Below are 26165 nucleotides of genomic sequence, written 5' to 3' on the forward strand. Positions count from 1 at the left end.
AAGAGCAATACTGAAAAAAGCAATAGGGAGAGCTGCAGGGCTGAGTGAGAGGTCATCAGAAATCCGAGTCTGTGCCTGTTAAATTGATTGCTCTTCGGTGTAGGAAAAGCCTGTCTGGAGTTGCTGCATGTTGTGTTAATTCTGCTATTTGCTTATAGTTGAAAAAAAATAAAAACTGTGTAGATGAAAAGAAAAAAAAATATCCAAGGGGAAAAGTAGCAAAATAAGTCCAGTAGCATGTTAAATATAATCAACTGAGTTTATCTAAGGGTTGTATTAATGTAAAGAAATTTACTACTTTAATGCACCAAGTGGTAAATAAAAAGCCAATGATTATACTAATAGATGCTGAAAAGGCAGTTGTTAAAATTCAACAGAAATTATTATTACTATTATTTTTTAAAATAAATTTATTTATTTTTGGCTGTGTTGGGTCTTCGTTGCCACGTGCAGGATTTCTCTAGTTGCGGTGAGCAGGGGCTACTTTTCGTTGCGGTGCACGGGCTTCTCATTGTGGTGGCCTCTGTTGTGGAGCTCGGGCTCTAAGTGCATGGGCTCAGTAGTTGTGGCATGCGGGCTTAGTAGTTGTGGCTCGGGGCTCGAGAGCGCATGCTCAGTAGTTGTGGTGCACGGGCTTCAGTAGCTGTGGCACACAGCTCAGTAGTTGTGGCTCGCCGGCTCTAGAGTGTAGGCATGGCGCACAGGCTTAGTTGCTCCACAGCATGTGGGGTCTTCCCGGACCAGGGCTCGAATCTGTGTCCCCTGCATTGGCAGGCAGATTCTTAACCACTGTGCCACCAGGGAAGTCCAACAGCAATTACTATTAGAAGGAATTTTTCAGTAAACTAGGAATAAAAGGATACTTTTACCTCTATGACAAAACAGGATCAACAGCTAGGTATTACTGTTGAAAAGTAAGAGAAAAATTTTAAATCATTTTTAGATGACATGAAATATAGGACTGCTTTCCAGGAAAATGCAAGAGAATAGGTTGAAATAGGTTGAAAAGGGAAACTAACAACTGACAGTGTATGCGCACACACAAATTCATGCCAAAAGAAAATTGAGAAAAATGAACACTTTGGCAGTAAAAAGGGCAAAGGATCAAATAAGTAATTTATAAAAAAAGAAATACAAATGGCCATTCAACATATAAAATGTTCAGCTTTACTATGAAACAAAGAATTGCAAATTAAAGCAGTATTTATATACTGCTGTAGCATTTGTTTTGCCAAAAGAATTTCGAGGAGCATAATGTCTGGTTCAGGATACTGGAAAATGAACACGTATATACTGCAAAAAATATGTACACTGACATATACTTTTGAAAGGAAATTAACATGTATCAAAACCTTACATTTTTGCATAACTTTTAAAAAATTGAAGTATAGTTGATTTATAAGATTATATTAGTTTTGAGTGTACAGTATAGTGACTCAGTATTTTTACAGTATTACAGTACTCAGTATTTCATTATTATCCTCCATTAAGAGTTATTACAAGATAATGGCTATAATTCCCTGTGCTGTACAATATATCTTTGTTGCTTATCTATTTTACACATAATAGTTTGTATATTTTTTAAGTTGAATTATAGTTCATTTACAATATTATATTAGTTTATTTTTGTATAACGTTTGACCTCAAAATTTAAATTTTAAGAATTTATGCCAAAGATATTCTTATAAATGACCAAAAAATTGTTACCTTCCAGAATATTTATTACAGCATTTTTTATTATAGTAAAAAAGAAAAGAAATTACATTGAAAAGCATATGATATATCCATAAAATGAATGCAATATTAGACCATCATTAAAAACTGTATTAAAGGGGCTTCCCTGGTGGCGCAGTGGTTGAGAGTCCGCCTGCCGATGCAGGGGACACGGGTTCGTGCCCCGGTCCGGGAAGATCCCACATGCCGCGGAGCAGCTGGGCCCGTGAGCCATGGCCGCTGAGCCTGCGTGTCCGGAGCCTGTGCTCCGCAACGGGAGAGGCCACAACAGTGAGAGGCCCGCATACCGCAAAAAACAAAAACAAACAAATAAAAAAACTGTATTAAAGAGGAATATTTAATGATATGGAAATACATTAAAAATAAACTGTTAAATTCAAGAAAGAAGGTGACAAAGCTTAATAATAGTATAATCCCAGTTTTTTTGAGATATAGTTGACATATAACTTGTAAGTTTAAGGTGTACAACATACTGATTTGATACATTTTTTTTTTTTTTTTTTTTTTTTTTTTTTTTTTTCTTTTTGTGGTATGCGGGCCTCTCACTGTTGTGGCCTCTCCCGTTGCGGAGCACAGGCTCCGGACGCGCGGGCCCAGCGGCCATGGCTCACGGGCCCAGCCGCTCCGCGGCATATGGGATCCTCCCAGACCGGGGCACGAACCCGTATCCCCTGCATCGGCAGGCGGACTCTCAACCACTGCGCCACCAGGGAGGCCCCGATACATTTTTATATTACAATATGATTACCACTGTAGCATTAGCTAATACGTCTATCTCGTCACATTATTATCATTTCTTTTTTGTGGTGAGAACAATTAAGATCTAATATCTTAGCAGCTTTGAAGTTTACAATGCAGTATCGTTGACTACAATCACTATGCTGTGCATTAGATCTCCAGAACTTATTTATCTACTAGTTGCCACTTTGTACCCTTCAACATCTCCCTAATTCCCCCAGCTCCTGGTAACCACCATTCTACTCCCAGTTTTATTTTTAAGAAGAAATTTATCTGTATTTACACACACACACACACACACACACACACACACACGAAGACCCAAGGCTAAGAAAGATATATTCCAAATATTTAGAAAACATTAACAATGGTCATTGATGCTGCTGGAATTACAGGTGATTTCTACTTTTCTCTTCTGGCTTTTCTGTTACTTTCTTTTTTTTTTAACTTTTAACATGTAAGATTTTTTTTTAAATATTTTATTGTGATACACATACAGGAAAGTGCACATTTCTTAGGTGTAAAGCTTCATGAATTTTTACATATGTTCACATCCATGCATGCACCTCTGTTTTTTCTATAGAAAACCGGTATTGCTCTTTCTTCTACCTTTAAAAAAAACGATACAACGAGCATTAGGAAATCATAATTCAAAAGAGAAGAGATTTTTCTTCTCTTTTCAAATGAGTGGCTTACACTGACAAAAACTCAGCATTTTACTGTCTTCAATCCTCCTCACATAAGCGACTAAGTAAAAGCAAAAGGGAGACATTTGATACTTTGATGAAGTTTTTGTTTTTTTGTGTTTTTTTTTTTTGTTTTTTTTGCGGTATGCGGGCCTCTCACTGCTGTGGCCTCTCCCATTGCGGAGCACAGGCTCTGGACGCTCAGGTTCAGCGGCCATGGCTCACGGGCCCAGCCGCTCCGCGGCATGTGGGATCCTCGCGGACCGGGGCACGAACCCGTGTCCCCTGCATCGGCAGGCGGACTCTCAACCACTGCGCCACCACGGAAGCCCTGAAGTTTTTTTTTTTAACATCTTTATTGGAATATAATTGCTTTACAATGGTGTGTTAGTTTCTCCTTTATTACAAAGTGAATCAGTTATACATATACATATGTTCCCATGTCTCTTCCCTCTTGCATCTCCCTCCCTACCACCCTCCCTATCCCACCCCTCTAGGTGGTCACAAAGCACCGAGCTGATCTCCCTGTGCTATGTGGTTGCTTCCCACTAGCTATCTACTTTACGTTTGGTAGTGTATATATGTCCATGCCAATCTCTCACTTTGTCACAGCTTACCCTTCCCCCTCCCCATATCCTCAAGTCCATTCTCTTGTAGGTCTGCGTCTTTATTCCCGTCTTACCCCTAGGTTCTTCATGACCTTTTTTTTTATTTTCCTTAGATTCCATATATATGTGTTAGCATACGGTATTTGTTTTTCTCTTTCTGACTTACTTCACTCTGTATGACAGACTCTAGGTCCATCCACCTCACTACAAATAACTCAATTTCGTTTCTTTTTATGGCTGAGTAATATTCCATTGTATATATGTGCCACATCTTCTTTATCCATTCATCTTTTGATGGACACTTAGGTTGCTTCCATGTCCTGGCTATTGTAAATAAGCTGCAATGAAAATATTGGTACATGACTCTTTTGAATTATGGTTTTCTCAGGGTATATGCCCAGTAGTGGATTGCTGAGTCGTATGATAGTTCTATTTGTAGTTTTTTAAGGAACCTCCATACTGTTCTCCATAGTAGCTGTATCATTTTACATTCCCACCAACAGTGCAAGAGTGTTCCCGTAAAGGAGGCAAGAATATACAGTGGAGAAAAGACAGCCTCTTCAATAAGTGGTGCTGGGAAAACTGGACGGGTACATGTAAAAGTATGAGATTAGAATACTCCCTAACACCACACAGGAAAATAAGCTCAAAATGGATTAAAGACCTAAATGTAAGGCCAGAAACTATCAAACTCTTAGGGGAAAACATAGGCAGAACACTCTATGACATAAATCACAGCAATATCCTTTTTTTATGAAGTTTTAAGGTGAAAAGAAGGCTGAATCAGATTTCTGTCTCCATAACAGGGCTTTGTTCCTTGATGCAAATAATCAGCTTTGGTACCGCCTCTGTCTATTCCCTCCCCGCCCCCAGGATGCCTTTATCTAGTCTAACATTTCCCGAGATAACTTCATCTAGTCTGACCTTGTTTTCAGGGATCAGTTATGAGGGCCCTTCCTTCTAGGAAATTTCCGTTTCATCTAATAGTGGAATTTCTGGAATGACTAGGCTAACTTTTGGCCACTTCTCTCTCTAGTACAACTTTTCCTGACTCTGTGCCCTGGCAACCAAGGTGAAGGAGATGAGGAAAAGCTCCTTAAGTGGAGTTAGCCAACAGCAGTGGGTCAGCCATGATAAGCTATCACCCTAACCAGGAAGGGGAAGTGAGAAGTGTAGCTGTTGATATGTTTCTTGTTGCTGCTTTAAAAATCCAGATTTTCTGTTTAACAGCGGGGTCACCCGATCTAATTTTTCCATTCATGGTTTTCAGGCAACGAGGTGGAATCTGGGGACTGAACACATGCAGAGGCGGCGTGGTAGAGAGGAAAGTCCCAACACTGACCCGCTGGGGGTCTTGATTGGCACCTGTAGAATGCCCACTAGGGGAAAGGTTCTTCTCCACTCACTGCCGTAGTCCTCAGAGCATCTCTGAGGTTTCGTTACAGTTTCAGTTTTGATCAGTGATGACCCTGAGACACAGTCGGGTTCAGTGTGGTGGAGATAGGGTTCACGTGTAAGTCATCCAGGCTGGTAAAGTGACACCCATTCCACTCCCTGTTGCCAGCAATGCCTTAAACACTGGATCCTCGGTTTCCTCGTATGTAAGATGATTATACCACAGCAACTGTGGGGTGCTGTTTGGAGGATTAGAGAAATAATTCGGCAAAGCTGGTTCATGGTCGGTAGCTCCTAATTACTGTCGTATAGCTGCACTGAGCAATGTAGTTGCTTAGCCACATGTTTCTACTTAAGTTAAATTAACTTAATAAAAGTTCATTTCCTCAGCAGGACTAGCCCCATTTCAAGTGCTCAACAGCCACCTATGCCTAGTGGTGCCCGTATTGTACACATATTGTATAGTGCAGATATAGAACATTTCCATCATCACAGAATGTTCCATTGGATAGCACTGCTGTACATCATTAACTTTTGATTTTACACAACTACCAGAGCTTAGCGCTGAGCAAAACCATTCTCTTTGAATTGGAAACTCTCCTGAATGTTTACCTGTGGAGGAGAGAGTCTAATGAGGCCAGTCTTGGAAGGGTGTCCTTTGTTCACCAGAGATAGAAAGGGGTGATGTTTGTTTCCTAAATTAAGAGAGTCTATCTATTCGCCAGAGATATTTCAGCCCCGAAAAGATGGGAAGTTCATGCCAAGGTAAACCTCCAGAAAGGACTCATTCTTTCCACCGTGCATTTAACCAGACAACAACAGAAGCAAGGTGGGGGGAGGATTCCGACTTTTGGGTCAGCAGAGAAAACATTCTTTGGAGGTAGAGTTTGGAAAGGACAGCTAATCTGTTTTCCAAACAGATTTTCATAAGTAACTGACAGGAGATGGGCTGCTGCTCTCCAAGTATTAACCCAGATGATGGGGGTTAATCATTAAACCTTTCAGGTGGTGGCTTGCTTGTTTGTCTGATATTCTAATCCGGGTCACAGAATGGCTAAGGCAGCTTTAAGTGAAGGGTGGATTTTTTTCCCCTCCGTTTGCCTTGTGTTTTCCACTTTGAAAGAATGTTGTGGCTGCTCTTTTTTCTAGTGACTGCTATTCATGCTGAACTCTGTCAACCAGGTACGTAAGCCTTGAAACTTCAAAATAGATGAAAAGTTTTCTAAATGATTGACAAGTCTCTGCCTGAAAGACTTCTTTATTTTTCTAAATCTGCCATCGTGTCATGGCTGGAAAGTTGAGCCTGTGAATATTTTATGAGTTTGAAATAAACATTTCAACCATTGAAGATGATTGCAGTTAAACTTTCGGGAGTATCTGGGGCAGTTTACTTGCAATTCTGTTGATTCGAGTTGCATTAAATATTAGGATTGATCAGGTTCCATTTTGGCAGATTTTATCATCATATAGTGCTCTCTCTCTCTTTTTTCTCTCTGGCAGATGCAGAAAATGCTTTTAAAGTGAGACTTAGTCTCAGAACAGCTCTGGGAGATAAAGCGGTAAGTGAAGAAACTTGTATGTTCCTTTAAAATTTTGTTTGCTAATAACACTGCTTTCTCTGCATAGTTATCTTAAACTTGTATAGGTTGCTTCTAAAGACCTCAAATCTGATATTTTCTTAAAGCAAAAAAGATTGTAGTAAAATGAAATTGCTAATAAAGTGATTTTGCCTGAAGTATTTAATGTGCAGTGTACGCTGGAAAATACGTGAAGTTCTGTGCTACCCAAAACAGTTTTGCCAGCCTGCACGTGTCCACCTAGCAGAGCGGAGCAAAGGGGCCTGAGTCAGGCTCTCAGGTGTGGGTCGGGGTCTGCTCCCCACCGTTGTGGTCATTTGAACTTTGTCAGTGACGTTTCTCATCATTGGAAGGAGGGCATGTTTCACCCGCATGAGATCTTTCATAGCACAAAATGTTCCAATTCTCAGGTGAGGTTTCTTCAATTCTTCTCAAATATCAAAGTAATAACACGAAATATATGCTTATGAAATTAACGTTAACAGAATACTCATGGGGCTCCGGTAGCTATAGGAACAGTAAAGACTGTTGAATTAATAAGATGGAGTTGTGTCCTTCTAGTTTCGGTTTTCCGGCATGGTCTGTGACAGTTTTCCCGAGTAGAAGGTGATAGACGCCTCAGGCTAGAGATGACACAAGAGTGCTAAGGATACTTGGAAGTGTTCAGTTTGCAGGGCAATCCACCGTTTTGTTCGCTCAGTGAGTGATAATCATTCTAAGCGCCAGCATTCCTTGAGAACTTAGTTTACTTTCTAGCTGGGACCCTTCTAATCACTTTGCTCACGTCAGCTCATTTAACCCTCACAACAACCCTTTGAGGAAGGTGGCATGGGTATTCCCATTGTCGTTAGGTGGGTGAGAAAACTGAGGCGCAAAGACATTACGTGGCCTACTGAAGATCTCAAGTCAGCAAGGGGCAGGGGTCAGTTTTGAACCCAGGCAGTCTGACTGCACAATCCACCATCTCTGCCAGTGCGTAGGGTTGCTTATCCCAGGTTGCTCTGAGGGCAGGCACCATGCTGGATGCTGGGGATGCAGTGCAGCTAAAACCAGGCTTATCCTTGCCTTTGGGGAGCTTATAGTAGTGGCATTGGTTGCATATTAATGAACCAAATGCAAGTGTGTAATCTTGACAAGCATTACAGGGAGAAGTATGTAGGGGCTTTGGCCTCATGAGGGGCCGCAGTAACTGGCACTTGCTGTGAGGTCTAAAGCATGAGTAAAAGTGAACCAGGGGATGAAAGGAAAGAGGGTGGAGGGACCAGCACATGCAAAGGCTTACTATAGGAAAGAACTTGGGGAGAGTGAAGGGTGGAAGGAAGGACGAGGTGCCTGGAAGAGGAGCAGTGAGGAGGAGCATGGCGCGTGATGCGTTTCGAGAGGAACGAGGGGTCAGGCCAAAGAATGTGTGGACTGTGTTGAGGAGTTTTGATGTTATCTTCTTTTTTTAAATTAATTTACCTATCTATTTATTTATTTATTTCTGGCTGCATTGGGCCTCCGTTGCTGTGCACGGGCTTTTCTCTAGTTGCAGAGAGCGGGGGCTACTCTTTGTTGCTGTGCACGGGCTTCTTATTGCGGTGGCTTCTCTTGTTGCAGAACACGGGCTCTAGGCATGCCGGCTTCCGTAGTTGTGGCACGCGGGCTCTAGAATGCAGGCTCAGTAGTTGCGGCTCACAGGCTCTAGAGCGCAGCCTCAGTAGTTGTGGCGCACGGGCTTAGTTGCTCCACGGCATGTGGGGTCTTCCTGGACCAGGGCTCGAACCCGTGTCCCCTGCATTGGCAGGCGGATTCTTAACCACTGCGCCACCAGGGAAGTCCCTGATATTATCTTTAAAGCGATGAGGAGTTTCGTGGAAGGGGTGTCATGACAGAATTTGTGTTTACAAGACACTCTGGCCACAGTGTGGAAGAAAGAGTCAAGGGGACTGGAGTAGAGAGGAGGAGCCAGTTGGGAGGCAGTTGGAGTAGTGCAGGTGGGAGATGGTGGCTATTTGGAGTGCGGTGTGTTGGTGGAGAGAGGGGGCAGTGAAGGGATTTGAGAGCCACGGGGATGGGATGACAAGGAAGAGAGGACGAGGGGTCAAGGATAAGCTTTGGTTTCTAATTATGCAGCTAGTGCATAATGGCCCATTTATGAGTCAGGGAACAAAGAACCAACAAGAAAATCATGGCTTTAATTTTGCACTTACTGACTTTGAGGTATTATTAACAAACAGGCAAGGACAGAGCTGGCTTGAGATACACATTCCTGTGTCACCTGCACTGAGGTGGTAATGACAGGGCTGAGGAAGAAAGCGGAAGGTGGCAAGAGGAGAGGGGCTAGCCTTGAGCTTAGCGATTCTCGAAAGCTTAAAGCCCTTGTAGAGGAGGGTGAACCTGCAGAGGAGGCGGAGGGGCAGGAGGAAAACCAGGACGACGCTGTATCACGAAAGGGAAGAGAGTGCTTTCAGATGAAGGGACTGTTCAAGAGCATCAGATGCTGTTGAGAGGCCAAGCGAGGCGTGACTGAAAACTGCTCATTGTGTTGGGCAACGTGAAGGTCGTTGGTAACGTGAGAGAGCTGCTTTGTGGAGTGGAGGGATTGGAAGGCAGATGGTGGAGGAGGTTAAGAATAAGTGGGCAGTGGGGCTTCCCTGCTGGCACAGTGGTTAAGAATCTGCCTACCAATGCAGGGGACACAGGTTAGAGCCCTGGTCCAGGAAGACCCCACATGCTGTGGAACAACTAAGCCCGTGCGCCACAACTACTGAGCCTGCGCTCTAGAGCCCGCGAGCCACCACTACTGAAGCCCATGTGCCACAACTACGGAGCCCACGTGCCTAGAACCCGTGCTCCGCAACAAGAGCCTGTGCTCTGCAACAAGAGCCGGTGCTCCGCAATGAGAGGCCCGCTCACCGCAATGAAGAGTAGCCCCTGCTCACCGCAACTCGAGAAAGCCCACTCACAACAACGAAGACCCAACACAGCCAAAAATAAATAAAATAAATAAATTTATATAAGAAAAGAGTAAGTAGGCAGTGACCATGTAAAGACAGAAGGATGGATAACTCCTTTGGGAATTTTGGCTGTGAAGGGCAGGAGAGAGATAGCAATGGGTAGAAGAAGCAGGACTGAATAAAGTGATTTGGTTTTGCTGTTGTTTTAATGGGAAAGACTTGAGCATGGTTCAGAGTCAGTGGACAGCCTCCAGTCAGCACTGAATGCACAGAAGAGAGGGGGAAACTGTATTGTTTAGATCCCGGGAAGGGCCGAATGGAAGCGTTCCTAATAGAGGTGGACAGATCAACCGTTGACAGGAGGAGAAACACCACATCTGGCCCTTCGGGGGAGGATGTGGATAAGACATGTGCCTATGGAGGAAGTTTTATACTTGGTGTCAGGAGGGCGGGGGAGTGTAAGTGGATGACTCGAGATGTATCAGTAACTTATAAAACAAGAGCGCCTCGTGAGAGTGAGGTTTGAGGGGAGCACTGAGATTTGGGGAGGCCTGAAGGAGCTTTGAAATAGTCCTTGTGAACCATGAGAGAGAGAAAACTGATGGAGAATCCTAAGGGGATCCCAGGCAATTTGGGAGTAGGTCATCATGAGTTTAGACTTAAGCCACAAAACCTGTTTTGTGATTTTCTCCCGTTACACTTGATTACCACCTAAAATGTGGGGTCAGGCACTTCAGTTTGCTAGGGCTGCTGTATGTAACACAGTACCACAGATTGAGCGGCTTAAACAACAGAAATTTGTTTTCTCTCATTCTGGAGGCTGGAAGTCCAAGATCAAGGTGTCAGTGGGGTCGGTTCCTTCTGCGTTCTGTGAGGGAGGGATGTGTTCCAGGCCTCTCCCCTTGGCTTCTAGATGGCTGTCTTCTCCCTGTGTCTACATGTCTTCCCTCTGTATGTGTCTGTGACAAATTTCCTGTTCTTGCAAGGACACCCGTCATATTGGATTAGGGCCCATCCTGGTGATCTAATTGTAACCTAATCACCTCCGTAAAGACACTATCTCCATATATGGTTCCATTCTGAGCTACTGGGGGGTTAGGATTTTAACATATGAATTTCTCTGCAGGGGGGTTCAATTCAGCCCATAATATACACGTACACTCAAGTTTTCAGCTAAGAATATAAAAAGTAAAATTGTACCGGTGTTAATAAAGGGAAGGAAGCTGAGAAGGGGAGTCAGTTTATGAGGGAAAGGTGAAAGGAAAGAAGGGAATCAACTGTTTATGTCCAGGATGAGATGTCCAAATGCCCTATTTGTTGACTGGCTACTGATACTGCAGATTTGGAAGAAGATAATGCCATGGGAAACACACCACACTTACAATGATAGAATAGCCAGGAAACTCTATCCTGAACATTATGCTGACATGATTTATCATGGTCTCCAGTCTTTATTGTATGAGGAAGATGAGAGAGAGATGCAGACAGACAGACACACACACACCAACACCAGCGTGGCCACAGTTAGAACCCAATGGACCAATTTTTACCCCATGCCTCTTCACTTTACCTTCGGTTTTACTTCTCTTTCAGTATGCCTGGGATACAAATGAAGAATATCTCTTCAAAGCGATGGTGGCTTTCTCCATGAGAAGAGTTCCCAACAGAGAAGCAACTGAGTAAGTAAGCAATGAAAAGTCTAAATTGATTGTTTGCAGTATTATTTGAGACAGGACATTAATTCAAAACTCAATCTTGAAAATAATGTACACATCTAATTTTTAAGGGACCCACATTTTAATTTTTTTTTTGCGGTATGCGGGCCTCTCACTGTTGTGGCCTCTCCCATTGCAGAGCACAGGCTCCGGACGCGCAGGCTCAGCGGCCATGGCTCACGGGCCCAGCCGCTCCGCGGCACGTGGGATCCTCCCGTACCAGGGCACGAACCCGCGTCCCCTGCATCGGCAGGCGGACTCTCAACCACTGTGCCACCAGGGAAGCCCCACATTTTAATTTAACATTAAAAACAACCTTTATAATCTAGCTCAGCTTATAGTTTATATCATGTTCTAACAATGCTCTTCATTCAATAGGCACTATGAAGACAATATAAAAATTTGTAGTTACATGTCATAAGCTTTCTACATTTCTCTCTATATATATGTATAAATATTTCTCTTGCAGATAGATAGATAGATAGATAGATAAAGATAGAAAGAAAAGAGTTCTCTTCTCATTGTATTGGTCTGCTCTGGCTGCCATAACCAAATACCACAGACTGGGTGGCTTACACAACAGAAATTTACTTCTCACAGTTCTGGAGGCTGGGAAGTTGAAGATTAAGATGCTGACAAGGTAGGTTTCATTCTGAGGCCTCTTCTTTCAGCTTGTAGGCAACACCAAATCTTTGTATGCTCACATGACCTCTTCTTTGTTGAGGGGGAAGTGGCAGGGGAGAGAGTGAGCATTCTGGTGCCTTTTTGGATGAGGGCGCTAATCCTCTCTATCAGGGCTCCACCATTATGACCTCATTTAACTGTAATTATCTCCTTATAGGCCCTATCTCTAAATATTAATACATTCACATTTGGGGTTACGACTTCAACATATGAACCTGGGGGGCAAGGGGATAAGTGCACAGCACTCCTTTTGAAAATAACTTACATATGTATAGGTTCATCGCATTGTTGGTATCTATCATAGCACCTTGTTTATTTTCTTCAAAGCCTTAGTACACCTTTTAATAGTTTTACATTTGAATCTGTTCTTGAGAAGGAATCTTCCCTATTTGTGATGTTTCCTTCCATCTCCATTTGTGATTAGGGTAACACTCCTGGTTTCTCTCTACTCCCTACTTCACTCTTCCCTTGAGAGGTGAAATGACTGATTTGATTGGTGGGCTGGAAGGATAAACGGGGCATGGGTTCCCTTCTCTTGAGGAGCCGGCCTGCCCTCAGCACGCATTTTTCTGTGCTGCTCCCCACACTAAGTACAGAATCAGGCCCTGCCTGGGCAAGCTTACACACCCACACGGCTGTCCGTGCTGTCTGTAGCTGTAGACTGTTTAGATTGGTAGGGGCCAGATCCTAAGGTGTTAAATTTATCTTGCATATGACACCAGAATATGGTGATACCTGCCTCAGTTCAGCTCTGCCCGGGTCACTATAGATGAATTTATCTCATCGCAGGATATTTTTAAAATTAGGAAGGAAATTTGCCCGCTGATAAAAGTCATATCCTCCAACACAGCCTTTTATTTTGGTCTCCTGTCTGCTTCATTCTTTTGTCTTAATTTTATTGAGAACTTGGCAAAGAGGGTTTCTATTTATTGTCTTCCTCAGACCCACAATGTATCATGCATGGGCTGTGAATATAAGGGATAAAACAGAAGAGTAACATTTGGGGGAGCAAAATAAACATATGATATGTGGATTTGTGTGTACACAAACACACACATATATACACAACACACGTATGTATTTTAAGATATGTAACGTGTTCACATGATTCAAAAAATTGAAAGAAGGGGGTGTAAGGTAAAAAAAAATGATGCCCTATGTGAACTTTTCTCCTGTTCTATAGATTTTTAGAAAAGATACATTTGCCTTTATCTTATGCCTTTAAACGGAAGCATTCTTTCTAAAACAATTTATAATAACCTTTTAAAAATAAAAATGAGAAGATTGCCTTCCAAAAAATAAAAAAGGAAAAATATAAGGAGAAGAGGGAACCCAGGTACACCGTTGGTGGGGACGTAAATTGTACAGCCACTGTGGAAAACAGTATGGAGGTTTCTCAAAAAACTAAACATAGAACTACCATATGACCCCGCAATTCCATTCCTGGGTATATATCAGAAAAAAAGAAAAACCCTAACTCAAAAAGATACATGCACCCCAATGTACACAGCAGTGTTATTTACAATAGCCAAGACATGGAAGCCACCTAAGTGTCCATTAACAGAAGGATGGATAGAGAAGATGTGGTGTACACACACACACACACACACACACACACACACACACATCCACATATATACATATACATACAATGGAATACTACTCAACCGAAAAAAAGAATGAAAATTTGCCATTTGCAGCAACGCGGATGGACTTGGGAGGCTATTATGCTTAGTGAAATAATAAGACAAGTACTGTATGTTATCACTTATATCTGGAATCTAAAAAATAAAGTAGTGAGTATAAGAAAAAGAAACACACTCAGATATAGAGAACAACCTAGTGGTCCCCACTGGGGAGAGGGAAGGGGGAGGGGCAAGATAGGGGTAGGGGGTTAAGAGGTACAAACTACTATATATAAAATAAATAAGCTACAAGGATATATTATACAGCACAGAGAATGTAGCCAGTATTTTATAATAGCTATAAATGGAGTTATAGCCTTTAAAGTTGTGAATCACTGTGTTGTACACCTGAAACTTATATAATATTGTACATAAAACTATACCTCAATTTTAAAACATGAAAAAAAGAGAAGAATATAAGGAAAAAAGCCGCTGGTCATCTCACAACGCTAGCCCCTCAACTAGTCTCTTTTTATCTTATTGTCATTTTTGATCAACAGATTTTATACATTGCTGTGTTCATTGTGTTATTCCTTCCTCTTAGTACCTAAATTTCACCTTGTAAATGACTGTTATATCACATTTCCATTCTTAGGAAAAGTTAATTTAAATATGTAACATTTCAGATTAGTTTTGAGGAATTCACTTTGGGAATTTGATTTTTTGGAACCGGACATTGTAGGAGTCTGTGAATATGTAATCTGGTTTATTTGCAAAGGTGTTTTAATTGGAACTGGGTGCCTAGGCTATATAGAGGCTTTTGTTGCCAATGTCAGTTGAAAAATTGAAAAGTGCAAACCTAGATTGGGGTCAACGAATTGTTTTCAGGCAGCTTTCCTGCGAACGCTCAGGCAGCTGGAGTCCCAGCAGCACTGCGCTCAGGGGGCTGGGGGCTGGGGGCTGAGGGCTGCCTCATGAATCAGGATGTGTTTAAGATGCAGTACACGTGCTGCCCCCTAACGGTGGCTGCTTCTTTACATGAGCAGGTTTCCTCTATGGGAAAGGGCACCACAGGATGCAAGATGAATTGAAAACAGCTTCCCAGACAGGCTGCCTCTCCCGAGTGTGGTGGGTAATAGAAAGACACCACTGGCTTGGCAAATGGATCAGATTTCAAATGTGCTTTTCAGAGGTCTTTTGGTGCCAGTGTGAGGCAGAGTGGATTCTAGAGGGTGGGAAGAATGCCTGTTAGGATGGCTTTAGGCATTCAAGTCTTGAACATTGGCCGTTTTTTTAAATCGATTTTTTCCTATCCTGTCACTGCTTATTCTATGGATACTGCAGAATACTCAGAGCTACTGAGATGCGCTGGGTGGAAGACGTAAAGAGTAACTCACTAAAGACAGTCAAATAATGAACAGAGTAATGAAGACTCTTCGTCCCACCTTTCACCCAGTCCAAACGACGGCATCTCATATCGAGCGTGATCCCGTCCAGTGACACAGGGCTCAGTGTCTCCTCTGCATATTTGGGAACCTACCGCCAGCCTACCGTTGACCCAGTATAAGCTGGATTGACTCTGCAAGAGGGTGTTGTTTCTAAAGCGAGGTCCTGGCCACATCCATGAAGGACTTGCAGGAGAGCTGAACGGGTGCAGTCACCATGACCCCAAGCGGGCAGTGGAAGAGAAGGTCGAGGGTCCGAGAGGCAGAGGGCGAGGCCCTGCAGAGAGGGTGTGGCGTGTCCACGGCCTTCCCCGCAGGACAGGGGCGGGGATGGGTCCCAGTGTGGGTGCACCACGCAGCCCGCTGGGAGCTGACAGCTGGGTCCATGTGATGAGTTAGCGCCCAGGCCACACTAGTGGCCCCCTTGCGTGTTCCCCCGCCCACCTCAGGTCAGGCAGCGCTGCTAGTGGAGAGAGGAGTCGTCTGTGAGGGGAGAGAGGGGGCACATCACTCCCCAGCTTGCAGACGTTCCCAGGGCCACTTCCAGCTGCTGCCACCAGAGTAGCAGCACCTGGAGCGCGAGCCACCGTGATGGTGTCCCCAGCCACTGAGACTGTCCCGTGGGTGGAACAGAAACTGGCGCCTGCCTCTTAGCTGGAGAAGTCTGAAGGCAAAGGCTGGCTTGAGCCTCCGTGGCTGGGTGAGAGAGGGCGGCTTTGCCAACAGCCTGCACTCGGACGGCTGCCCGGGGCCAAGCAGAGGCCTCCGGAGGGAGCTGCACGAGTCGCTGCCTGTGGGGCCCGAGATCCAAGTACAGGGCAAAGGGAAGGCGGCAGAGCGGGCAGGGAGGGGCGAGACGGAAGCCTTCGGCCAGACTGCGTCGTCCTTGTCAGGGGCAGGGGCAGTGCGCAGGCCCCCAGACCTGTCTCCTGGGGCCCCCCGGGTGCACTCTGGGTGGAGAACGCGAGGACCCGCCCCGGCAGGGGCCACCAGCGGCCAGCGGGCAGCACAAGGAGCCTGGCTTGGGAAAAAGAAGCTTGCCTTTTTCTCTCCTGTCGGATCCCCGCCCTCTCCCACCTCCCTTTTCCATCCCCCAGTGAGCAGGACTGCGGGGAGGTAAGGGGCGAAGCGCAGGAGGGGTGGAGCCAGGAGAGTCAAAGAGCAGAGCACGCCGCTGAGGCCAGCACAGCCGGCCGGGGGAGGGAAGCTGTGTGTTGGGGGAGGGAAGCTGTGTGTTAGGGGCGGGAAGACAGTGCGTCTAGGTTTTGACCAGACCGGCCCGAGCTCTTTAAGGGCCAGAAAGGACAGGCAAGCTCCATCGCGCCTCCTCGCGGTGCTGTCAGGGAGTGAAGGAGAGAAAGAGCTGGCAGAGCGCCCAAGGCAGTGGTGTGAGAAGCAGAAGCCTCTTCACGGCGCTCTCCTGAGGCCGCCTGTGGGCTGCACTGCTGGATGGGGGCCAGAGAATTAAGTAACCTGTGTTGGAAGCCTGCTGTGTAGGCGGCTAGGTAGGCCCTGAGATTTAAATGATGGGTAAATCCAGGTCCCACACAGCACGGGCCCACACCCAGGAAGCCGGCCCTGGGGGTCATGGAAGACGGACGAAATGTGACAGAAACAAGACAGTTCCTTTGAAAGCATTACTTACAAATCTTGATATCAAGTGGTTTTCTTGCTCTTCCCTGGATTTTCTTCAAAGTACAATGGAAGAGGGAAGGACAAGTTTAAGTGGTAGAAAGTTCTGGTTTCATTAGATCAGATTACTCGAAGGTTTCTTGGGACTTTGATTGAAGATGGTAAACAGGTGTTTTCAAGTTTTTACAAGAAGGTTTAGGCCAGACTTTCTAAAACCGTTTCATAGGAATTTTTTAATGTTGAAAGTATTAGTATCTCAGGAAAATATGATTAAGTTTAAACTTCAGTCTATTTTCCAGGTACACTGAGAAATCTAATTGCCTAGTTTACTCCAATATTGGTTTTTTAGAGTAAAAAAGGAGAAAATAAAAAAGCAGGAGAGGCAGAAGTCTAACGCAGGCATAGTGTTCTCTTTCTGAGTAAAATGATGTAGGGCACGGAATGGATTTCTTCCTCTGCCTAATTAGGCAAGGATAAGCCTTGTGATCTCAGAACGAACAACATGCTCTTGTATCCACGGTAAGGGGATGAACGGTCTCATGCCTGTTAAACAGCAGCCCAGCTCCTATTTAGTCCTTTGATTTCCAGAAACAAGAGCCCGATTCTTCCCACCCTAGTTGGCCCTGTCTGGCGCCACTGATGAGAAGTGGCAGTGGAGCCAGTTCTTAGACAGTTATCTTCAGACCAGGGCTCCCCACACTCGAGGAATGGGAGTGGACATTTCTACCCTTTTAGTGATTTGCTGACAGGAGCCATTGTGTATGTATAAATATTACAGCTTTGTGAAACAGTCGGACAAAATTGTTATTCCAGTGAATACAAAGAATTCCATCAGACCCATCTATATTTACAAATCTTGAAAGTGTAGGTTTGCTGTTTAGCTGTGCTAACGCCATTTCAGTGATTTATTTATTTTTATTGAGGTATAATTGACAGATCACATTATATTAGTTGCGGGTATACGACATAATGATTTGATATTTGTGTGTATTGTGAAATGATCACCTCAGTAAGTCTAGTTAACATCTGTCACCGTGCATTGTGATATAATTTTTTTTTCTTGTGATGAGAACTTTGTAATATTTAGGCATTTCAGTTTATTGATTACATCAAAACGTACTTCAAAAGACATGTTTAGTTCAGTCAGTGCTGTTGGCTGATTAATTTTTCCTTTTGTGCAAATCTTAGAGGACATTCAGTGTGGTCACATTTAGAAGAAAGGGCATGGAAGAAGTCACGCTGGTTGGACATAATCTGTCACTGGAAGGAATCTGCATCTTTTGGTCGCTAAGTCAGTTATCTACTGAAATCTGTAAATCCGTCTTCAGGTTACTTCCTTTAGCACCCACTTTCCTTCCATGGACACTTCCTCTCGGCTACCTCTACCTGCACTGTATTCAGGAGGCTTCTTATACTAGAGAGTTGTCTGTGTTTTGTCGTCTGAATATTTGCGACTGGGGAAGCAAAGTTTTAGGGAAGTAATCTCCCTCCTTTCCTTTCTCCCTTTTCTATTATTGCTGTGCTGGCCCAATTTACTTTCTCAGTTACTCTCTCTTGGAATAATGTAGAAACAGTGAGTAAAAACAATGGGGCTCATTACTGCGTTCTGTTAGTTCATTCATCCATCTATTCATATCACGGTCACTGAGTGCCCACACGGGCCACACTTCAGGAATACAGGGCCGCACAGTGCAGGGTAGACTTGGGCCTTGGCCTCATGGCGCAGGGCCCAGAGAAGTCTTGTGTTGCAGATGGACAGAGTGTTTGATAGGCTCCCAGGGAACGCTCAGCTGATAAAATTGAAAACGGTGCTCAAAGCTTGGAGACCACGAAGTTCTACTGTGGGTAGAAATTAGAGCCCCTCCTGACAAAGACCGTGGACAAACCACGTGGAATCCAGAAGCCCTGTGCCCTCCCCTCTGTCCTGGGTCTGTTCTCCGACGGAGCATGGAGTCTTGTGGGCAGATTCGGGCATCTCGGGAGTTTTGGCTGGGGTGGGGTGGCAGACAGGGAAGGCTCAGTCAGGGCTGCTGGTCAGGCTGGGGCTCAGTGTCCTCTTCTCAGAGGCTGTTGTACTGGGAGCAGAAGCTGCTTCTCAGAGGCCTCGGCCTGGGCACAAAGGCAGTGACCACTCCATGCCTCCACCCGGGCCAGAAGGCCCGATGGCCAGGGCTCGGGGCTCTGCCTTCTTCTCTTGGGCTCGGGGCTCTCAGACCTGAGAGGCCCGTCGAGTCGCCTTTTCCTTTTCTGGCATCGGCTGAGGGCCCTCAGCCTGGTCTCCTTGGCACAGGGGTCCGGGGAGTCCTGGCTGGGCGCATACGTGTACAAGCTGCCTAGGATGTCACGGGGGGCGGTACGGATGTCCACCAGGCTCTGCGTGTGGCGGGCGTTCCACAGGGACCTCATCGTTAAAGTGTTGCCATGGCCGGAAAACCCCCGCCCCGAGAAGGTGCGGAGGGGCGGCCCGCGGGGAAGGCGTCTCCAGCGCTGGGGCGCCGAGGACCCGCGGACCCAGTAGCGCCTCCAGCGGCGCAGGGCGGCGGGGAGCGACCTGCGGACCCGGAGCCAGCAGTCCCGGCAGCGGCGGTGGCGCAGGATTTGGCCCCCGTCCCGGCCCAGCGGGAGGCAGGTGCCGCGGGCGGGCCCAGTGCATGGGAACCATCGGAAGCTTCGGAGCCATGGGAACCATGTGGACCGGCTCTTCCGGGCGCAGGCTGGCTGCCTGGCCTTGACCGTGCCCAGGTACCTGGTCGGGGAGCTGTCCATGCTCGCGAGTCGGCGGGGTTGCACCTTCGACGGGCTTTGGCTTCTGGGCGGCCCCGAAGTCTGTAGACGCGAAGCTTACGGCGCTGAGGCGAACGTTGGCATCGGGCTTTGTGACGGCTCGTGTGGCGTCGGAACCTCTGGGCACGAGGTTCTGCGCGCGCCAGGCCAGCGCCCCGCGGACTCGGGTCCTCGCGGGGCGCCCCTGTGTTCTGAGCACAGGGGATCCTTCCGCTCCCCCTGCTGGCCCAGGCGCTTGGCTCTGGGTGGCGGGGGAGCCCTCCACTTTTTGCCCTTGACATTTAAAGGGAGAAAATATAATAATTTGTACCAGGTCCTGAAAATTACAGAAAATTGACTGAAGGGCACTCTCTTTCACTATTGTAAAAATGAACAAAATGCACTTGAATGCTCCTTTAAGGAAAAAGAGCGAATTTACTTGTATTTCTACAGAGGCTGTGTGTTTCTTCTAGAATGGTTGCTAATGTCACTTTTTGTAATGTTATTCTTAAGGACCTGGTGAAAGCCTTTCGGGACTTATGTTTTAACCCTGACAACACTGATTCTATGTGGACTCTCCTAAAGTTTTCAGTCCTCATCCATTCACAGATAGATAGTGTTCTCTCTCAACACTAATCACATTTCTGTTCTTTCATTTGTACTGATAATGAATAGTTGAAAATTTCCTACTTCCAAAACAAACTTTCCAAGGGCTGTTGGGTAACTGATTATAGTGCTGAGGTTTGGGGGTCTGTTCACAGTGTTGTGCATCAATCTCTTGTGAAAATTTCCCTCAAAATCACACGCAGAAAGGACCTACTCGGCCAGCTCCATGGCTGGCATGGGAGATGGAAAGTAGAAGCTTGCAGTGAATCCAAGAGCGGCCAACAGATTCTGTCCACATGTGACAGGTGGATGGTTGAATGGTGAGGACACTAAACAGAGTTTAATGAGGAAGCCCCAGAAGGTTTCTGAGGTCAGAGAGAGGCCACATGTTTTGGGATGCCACGGTGTGGTCAGCTGGTGAGTGTGGGGGATGTGATCCCTAACACTTTCTGCTCACTGATGAATTCCTGTTGTTATTCTTGTTTTGGTCTGATTCCTTATTTAAGAATGATCCCCAGGTATATGATTTTGAAAACAGAGAAATTCCAATGGTATAATTTTCTTTTTCTTTTTATTTATATTTTTCCTTATTAGTCATCCATTTTATACACATCAGTGTATCCATGTCAATCCCGATCGCCCAATTCATCCCACCACTACTACCACCACCCTGCTGCTTTCCCCGCTTGGTGTCCATATGTTTGTTCTCTACATCTGTGTCTCAATTTCTGCCCTGCAGACCGGTTCATCTGTACCATTTTTCTAGGTTCCACATATATGCGTTAATATATGATATTTGTTTTTCTCTTTCTGACTTACTTCACTCTGTATGACAGTCTCTAGATCCATCCACATCTCAAAAAATGACCCAATTTCGTTCCATTTTATGGCTGAGTAATATTCCACTGTATATATGTACCACATCTTCTTTATCCATTCGTCTGTTGATGGGCATTTAGGTTGCTTCCATGACCTGGCTATTGTAAATAGTGCTGCAGTGAACACTGGGGTGCATGTGTCTTTTAGAATTATGGTTTTCTCTGGGCATATGCCCAGTAGTGGGATTGCTGGATCATATGGTAATTCTATTTTTAGTTTTTTAAGGAACCTCCATACTGTTCTCCATAGTGGCTGTATCAATTTACATTCCCACCAACAGTGCAAGAGGGTTCTCTTTTCTCCACACCCTCTCCAGCATTTGTTGTTTGTAGATTTTCTGTTGATGCCCATTCTAACTGGTGTGAGGTGATACCTCACTGTAGTTTTGATTTGCGTTTCTCTGATAATTAGTGACGTTGAGCAGCTTTTCATGTGCTTCTTGGCCATCTGTATGTCTTCTTTGGAGAAATGTCTACTTAGGTCTTCTGCCCATTTTTGGTTAGGGTTGTTTGTTTTTTTAATATTGAGCTGCATGAGCTGTCTATATATTTTGGAGACTAATCCTTTGTCCATGGATTCGTTTGCAAATACTTTCTCTCATTCTGAGGGTTGTCTTTTTGTCTTGTTTATGATTTCCTTTGCTGTGCAAAAGCTTTTAAGTTTCATTAGGTGCCATTTGTTTATTTTTGTTTTTATTTCCATTTCTCTAGGAGGTGGATCAAAAAGGCTCTTGCTGTGATTTATGTCATAGAGTGTTCTGCCTATGTTTTCCTCTAAGAGTTTGATAGTGTCTGGCCTTACATTTAGGTCTTTAATCCATTTTGAGCTTATTTTTGTGTATGGTGTTAGGGAGTGATCTAATCTCATACTTTTACATGTACCTCTCCAGTTTTCCCAGCACCACTTATTGAAGAGGCTGTCCTTTCTCCACTGTACATTCTTGCCTCCTTTATCAAAGATAAGGTGAACATATGTGTGTGGGTTTATCTCTGGGCTTTCTTTCCTGTTCCACTGATGTATATTTCTGTTTTTCTGCCAGTACCATACTGTCTTTTCTTTATTTTTTTACATCTTTATTGGAGTATAATTACTTTACAATGGTGTGCTAGTTTCTGCTTTATAACAAAGTGAATCAGTTATACATATACATATGTTCCCATGTCTCTTCCCTCTTGCGTCTCCCTCCCTCCCACCCTCCCTATCCCACCCCTCTAGGTGGTCACAAAGCACCAAGCTGATCTCCCTGTGCTATGCGGCTGCTTCCCACTATCTATCTACCTTACATTTGGTAGTGTATATATGTCCATGCCACTCTCTCTTTGTCCCAGCTTACCCTTCCCCCTCCCCATATCCTAAAGTCCATTCTCTAGTAGGTCTGTGTCTTTATTCCTGTCTTACCCCTAGGTTCTTCATAACTTTTTTTTTTCTTAAATTCCATATATATCTGTTAGCATATGATACTTGTCTTTCTTTTTCTGACTTACTTCACTCTGTATGACAGACTCTAGGTCCATCCACCTCATTATAAACAGCTCAATTTCGTTGCTTTTTATGGCTGAGTAATATTCCATTGTATATATGTGCCACATCTTCTTTATCCATTCATCCAATGATGGATGCTTAGATTGTTTCCATCTCCTGGCTATTGTAAATACAGCTGCCGTGAACATTGTGGTACATGACTCTTTTTAAATTATCGCTTTCTCAGGGTATATGCCCAGTAGTGGGATGGCTAGGTCATATGGTAATTCTATTTTTACTTTTTTAAGGAACCTCCATTCTGTTCTCCATAGTGGCTGTATCAGTTTACATTCTCACCAACAGTGCAAGAGGGTTCCCTTTTCTCCACACCCTCTCCAGCATTTATTGTTTCTAGATTTTTTGATGATGGCCATTCTGACCGGTGTGAGATGATATCTCATTGTAGTTTTGATTTGCATTTCTCTAATGATTAAGGATGTTGAGGATCCTTTCATGTGTTTGTTGGCAATCTGTATATCTTCTTTGGAGAAATGTCTATTTAGGTCTTCTGCCCTTTTTTGGATTGGGTTGTTTCCTTTTTAACTCATTTTTGTCACTTGACCTTTTATCGTCAAGGTGGAGCCCTGCTATAACTGTACGTCAGGGTCAATCCTTTCAACTATTGTATCAACATATCACAATTTCTTTGTCCATGTTTCTATCGATGGACATTTCAGTCATTTCAAGTTTCCGAGATTCACAAATAACGTTGGTACGACCCTCCTCAGACATGTTTTCTTGTACAATGTGTGTAAAACTCAAGGGTACCTATGCACAGGTGGGACTGCTGAGTCGTCACAGGTTGCACATAGCTTGAAGTTGAGTAGATACTGCCAACTCCTCTCTAAGGCAGACGTGCCTCTTTCACACACATAGCACTGAGCAAGAAGTCCTACCACTCCTTATTTTTATCGATACTCGGCTTCCTCAGACTTACTAATTTTTTTTAATCCTATTTTTGCTCCAACTTACATTTCCTCGGTTACTAGACAGGTGGACATTTTTAAACAATAGCAACTTTAAAGAATCATAAATATTGGCTATTGAGTAGCAAGTTATCCCCAATCACCTGTGAGTCAGTTCCCGCACCTGCTGTCCCACCAACTGCCAAGCACTTTCCCTTATACTTCCTACCCTTATACTTCCTATAAATAAAGACATTCTCCTACACATGCACATTAAAATAAAATCAGGGAGTTAGTACTGATGTGTGTCCTCAGGGTTGATTCATGTTTCACCAGTTGTCCCAAGACTGTCCTTCATGACAAAATAACTCAGGTAAGAATCATAGGTTCCACACGGTCTTCACATCTCTTCAGTTTACTTCAGTCTAGACCATGTTATAGTCTTTTTTTTTTTTTTTGGCTTCATGTACCTGGGAGTTTGGAAAATTATGAGTCTGTTATTCTATTAGTTTCCTAGGGCTGCTGTGACAACTGCCACAATCTGGGTAGCTTAGAACAGCATAAAAGTATTCTTTCACAGTTCAGTAGACCAAAAGTCCAAAAATCAAGGTGTTGGTGAGGTTGGTTCGTGCTGGAGGCTTTGAAGAAAAAGCTGCTCCAGGGCATCTCCCCTAACTTCTTGTGGTTGCTGGCAATCCTGGGCATTTCGTGGCTTGTGGCAGTATCACTTTAATATCTACCTCTGTCTTCACAGGAGCTTCTTCCCTGTGTGTCTCTGTCCTCTTATATTCCCATAAGGACATCAGTCTCTGGACTTAAGACTCTCCCTACATTTAGGATGATCTCATCTTGATATTCTTAATGAATTATATGTGTAAAGACCTAGTTCCAAATAAGGTCACATTCTGAGATGCTGGGTGGACATGAATATCAGATGGATGTACTATTCAACCCACTACCCTTATTTTATAGGATTTCCCTCCTTTGGAGTTTCTCTGCTGTGTTCTCATGATTGGCAGGAAAATCACAGGTGATTTCCTTCTCATTGAGGTAGGTGGTGCTACCTTCTCATTGCATGTTACCAGATGAGAAGTGGCTTAACCTTGGTTAAAAGTGATATCTGCCAAGCTTCTTCCCAATGAACTTACTCTATTCCCTTTTACAGTAACCACCTTGTGGGGAAGTATTTTTTCTTTCTTTTTTTTTTTTTTGCGGTACGCAGGCCTCTCACTGATGTGGCCTCTCCTGTTGCGGAGCACAGGCTCTGGACGTGCAGGCTCAGTGGCCATGGCGCACGGGCCCAGCCCCTCCGCAGCATGTGGGATCCTTCCAGACCGGGACACAAACCCGTGTCCCCTGCATCGGCAGGCGGACCCCCAACCACTGCGCCACCAGGGAAGCCCGGGAAGTATTTTTAAATCACATAAATATCATGTTCTTTACTAAGATTTCCATTTGTTTAGATGTGTATGGACTTGTGGTTTCCTCTTCTAATGGATTATAATCTATGATCATCATGCATTTTGTATGCTCAAATTTTTCTGTTTGGTCAGTGGGAGCCTATTTTGACTGATTCCTCTGTCCTTTTCTTCTTTTTAATTGAAATATAGTTTACAATGTTAGGCCAATCTCTGCTGTACAGCAAAGTGACTCAGTTTTATATATATATATATATATATATATATATATATATATATATATATATATAATTCATTTCCATTATATATATAATATAGTTTTTAATACTATTTTCCATTACATATATATATATATAGTTTTTTATATTACTTTCCATTATGGTTTATCACAGGATATTGAGTATAGTTCCCTGTGCTATACAGTAACCTCTTGTTGTTTATACATTCTAAATGTAGTAGTTTGCATGTACGAACCCCAAACTCCCAGCCCATCCCTCTCGCTTCCCCCATCCTCCTTGGCAACCACAAGTCTGTTGTCTATGGCTATGAGTCTGTTTCTACTTCATATTTAAGTTCATTTGTGCCATATTTTGGATTCCACATATGAGTGATATCATGCGATATTTGTCTTTCTCTGTCTGACTTACTTAGTGTGATTATTTCTTGGTCCATCCAAGTTGCTACAAGTGGCATTATTTCATTTTTAATGGTTGCATAGTATTCCATTGTATTGCGTTGGCCAAAAAGTTTCTTTGGGTTTTTCCATAAGATGTTATGGAAAACGTAAATGAACTTTCTGGCCAACCCAATACGTATGTACCATATCTTCTTTATACATTCATCTCTCGATGGACATTTAGGTTGTTTCTATGGTTCGGGTATTTTTGATAGATCCTCATCACTCTTTGAGCAATTCCTTGCTTTCTGGAACAGTACTCTCCAGGCTTATCTTGTCCCTTCTCTGCCCCAGCTCGGGAATCAGCTATTTCTCCAAAGGTTGTAATTCCTTATAGTAGAAAATGGTATTTATATTTATGGTACGTATAAACAAAACTTACCAGCCAAATAACTGTCTTATTGGCGTGATGCAGCTCCCAGGTCCTCTCAGTGAATAGTGACAGGAAATTTGGACGTATATGTACGTGTGCATGGACATACCAACATTTACATCTAAGTATATTTTTTTCTATGTGTCTGTATCTGTGTATCTATGTATCTAATATATGTAAGCTCTCCTTCTTTGCCAACGTGGTTCTGATGTCTTGCCTGTCCGTCATTCAACAATTGGATTTTGA

The 26165-nt window shown here is 44.1% G+C and overlaps 1 protein-coding gene across 5 annotated transcripts in view; it reads left to right on the plus strand.

The window, feature by feature from the left end:
- Positions 1-26165, plus strand: part of CLTRN (collectrin, amino acid transport regulator) — a 228804-nt gene that overhangs the window by 58219 nt on the left and 144420 nt on the right. For 2 of the 5 annotated variants that reach the window (XM_081221541.1, XM_081221538.1), the window contains exon 1: positions 10929-11356. In XM_081221541.1, coding sequence (XP_081077667.1) covers positions 11115-11356 — 242 coding nt within the window. In that variant the 5' untranslated portion in view covers positions 10929-11114. Of the gene's footprint in view, positions 1-6277; positions 6344-6661; positions 6721-10928; positions 11357-26165 lie in introns of those variants that run through there. The other 3 variants (XM_081221540.1, XM_081221542.1, XM_081221544.1) reach the window with 3 other exon arrangements.

Source organism: Mesoplodon bidens, assembly GCF_964165515.1.
Source record: "Mesoplodon bidens genome assembly, chromosome: X".
Lineage (NCBI taxonomy): Eukaryota > Metazoa > Chordata > Mammalia > Artiodactyla > Ziphiidae > Mesoplodon > Mesoplodon bidens.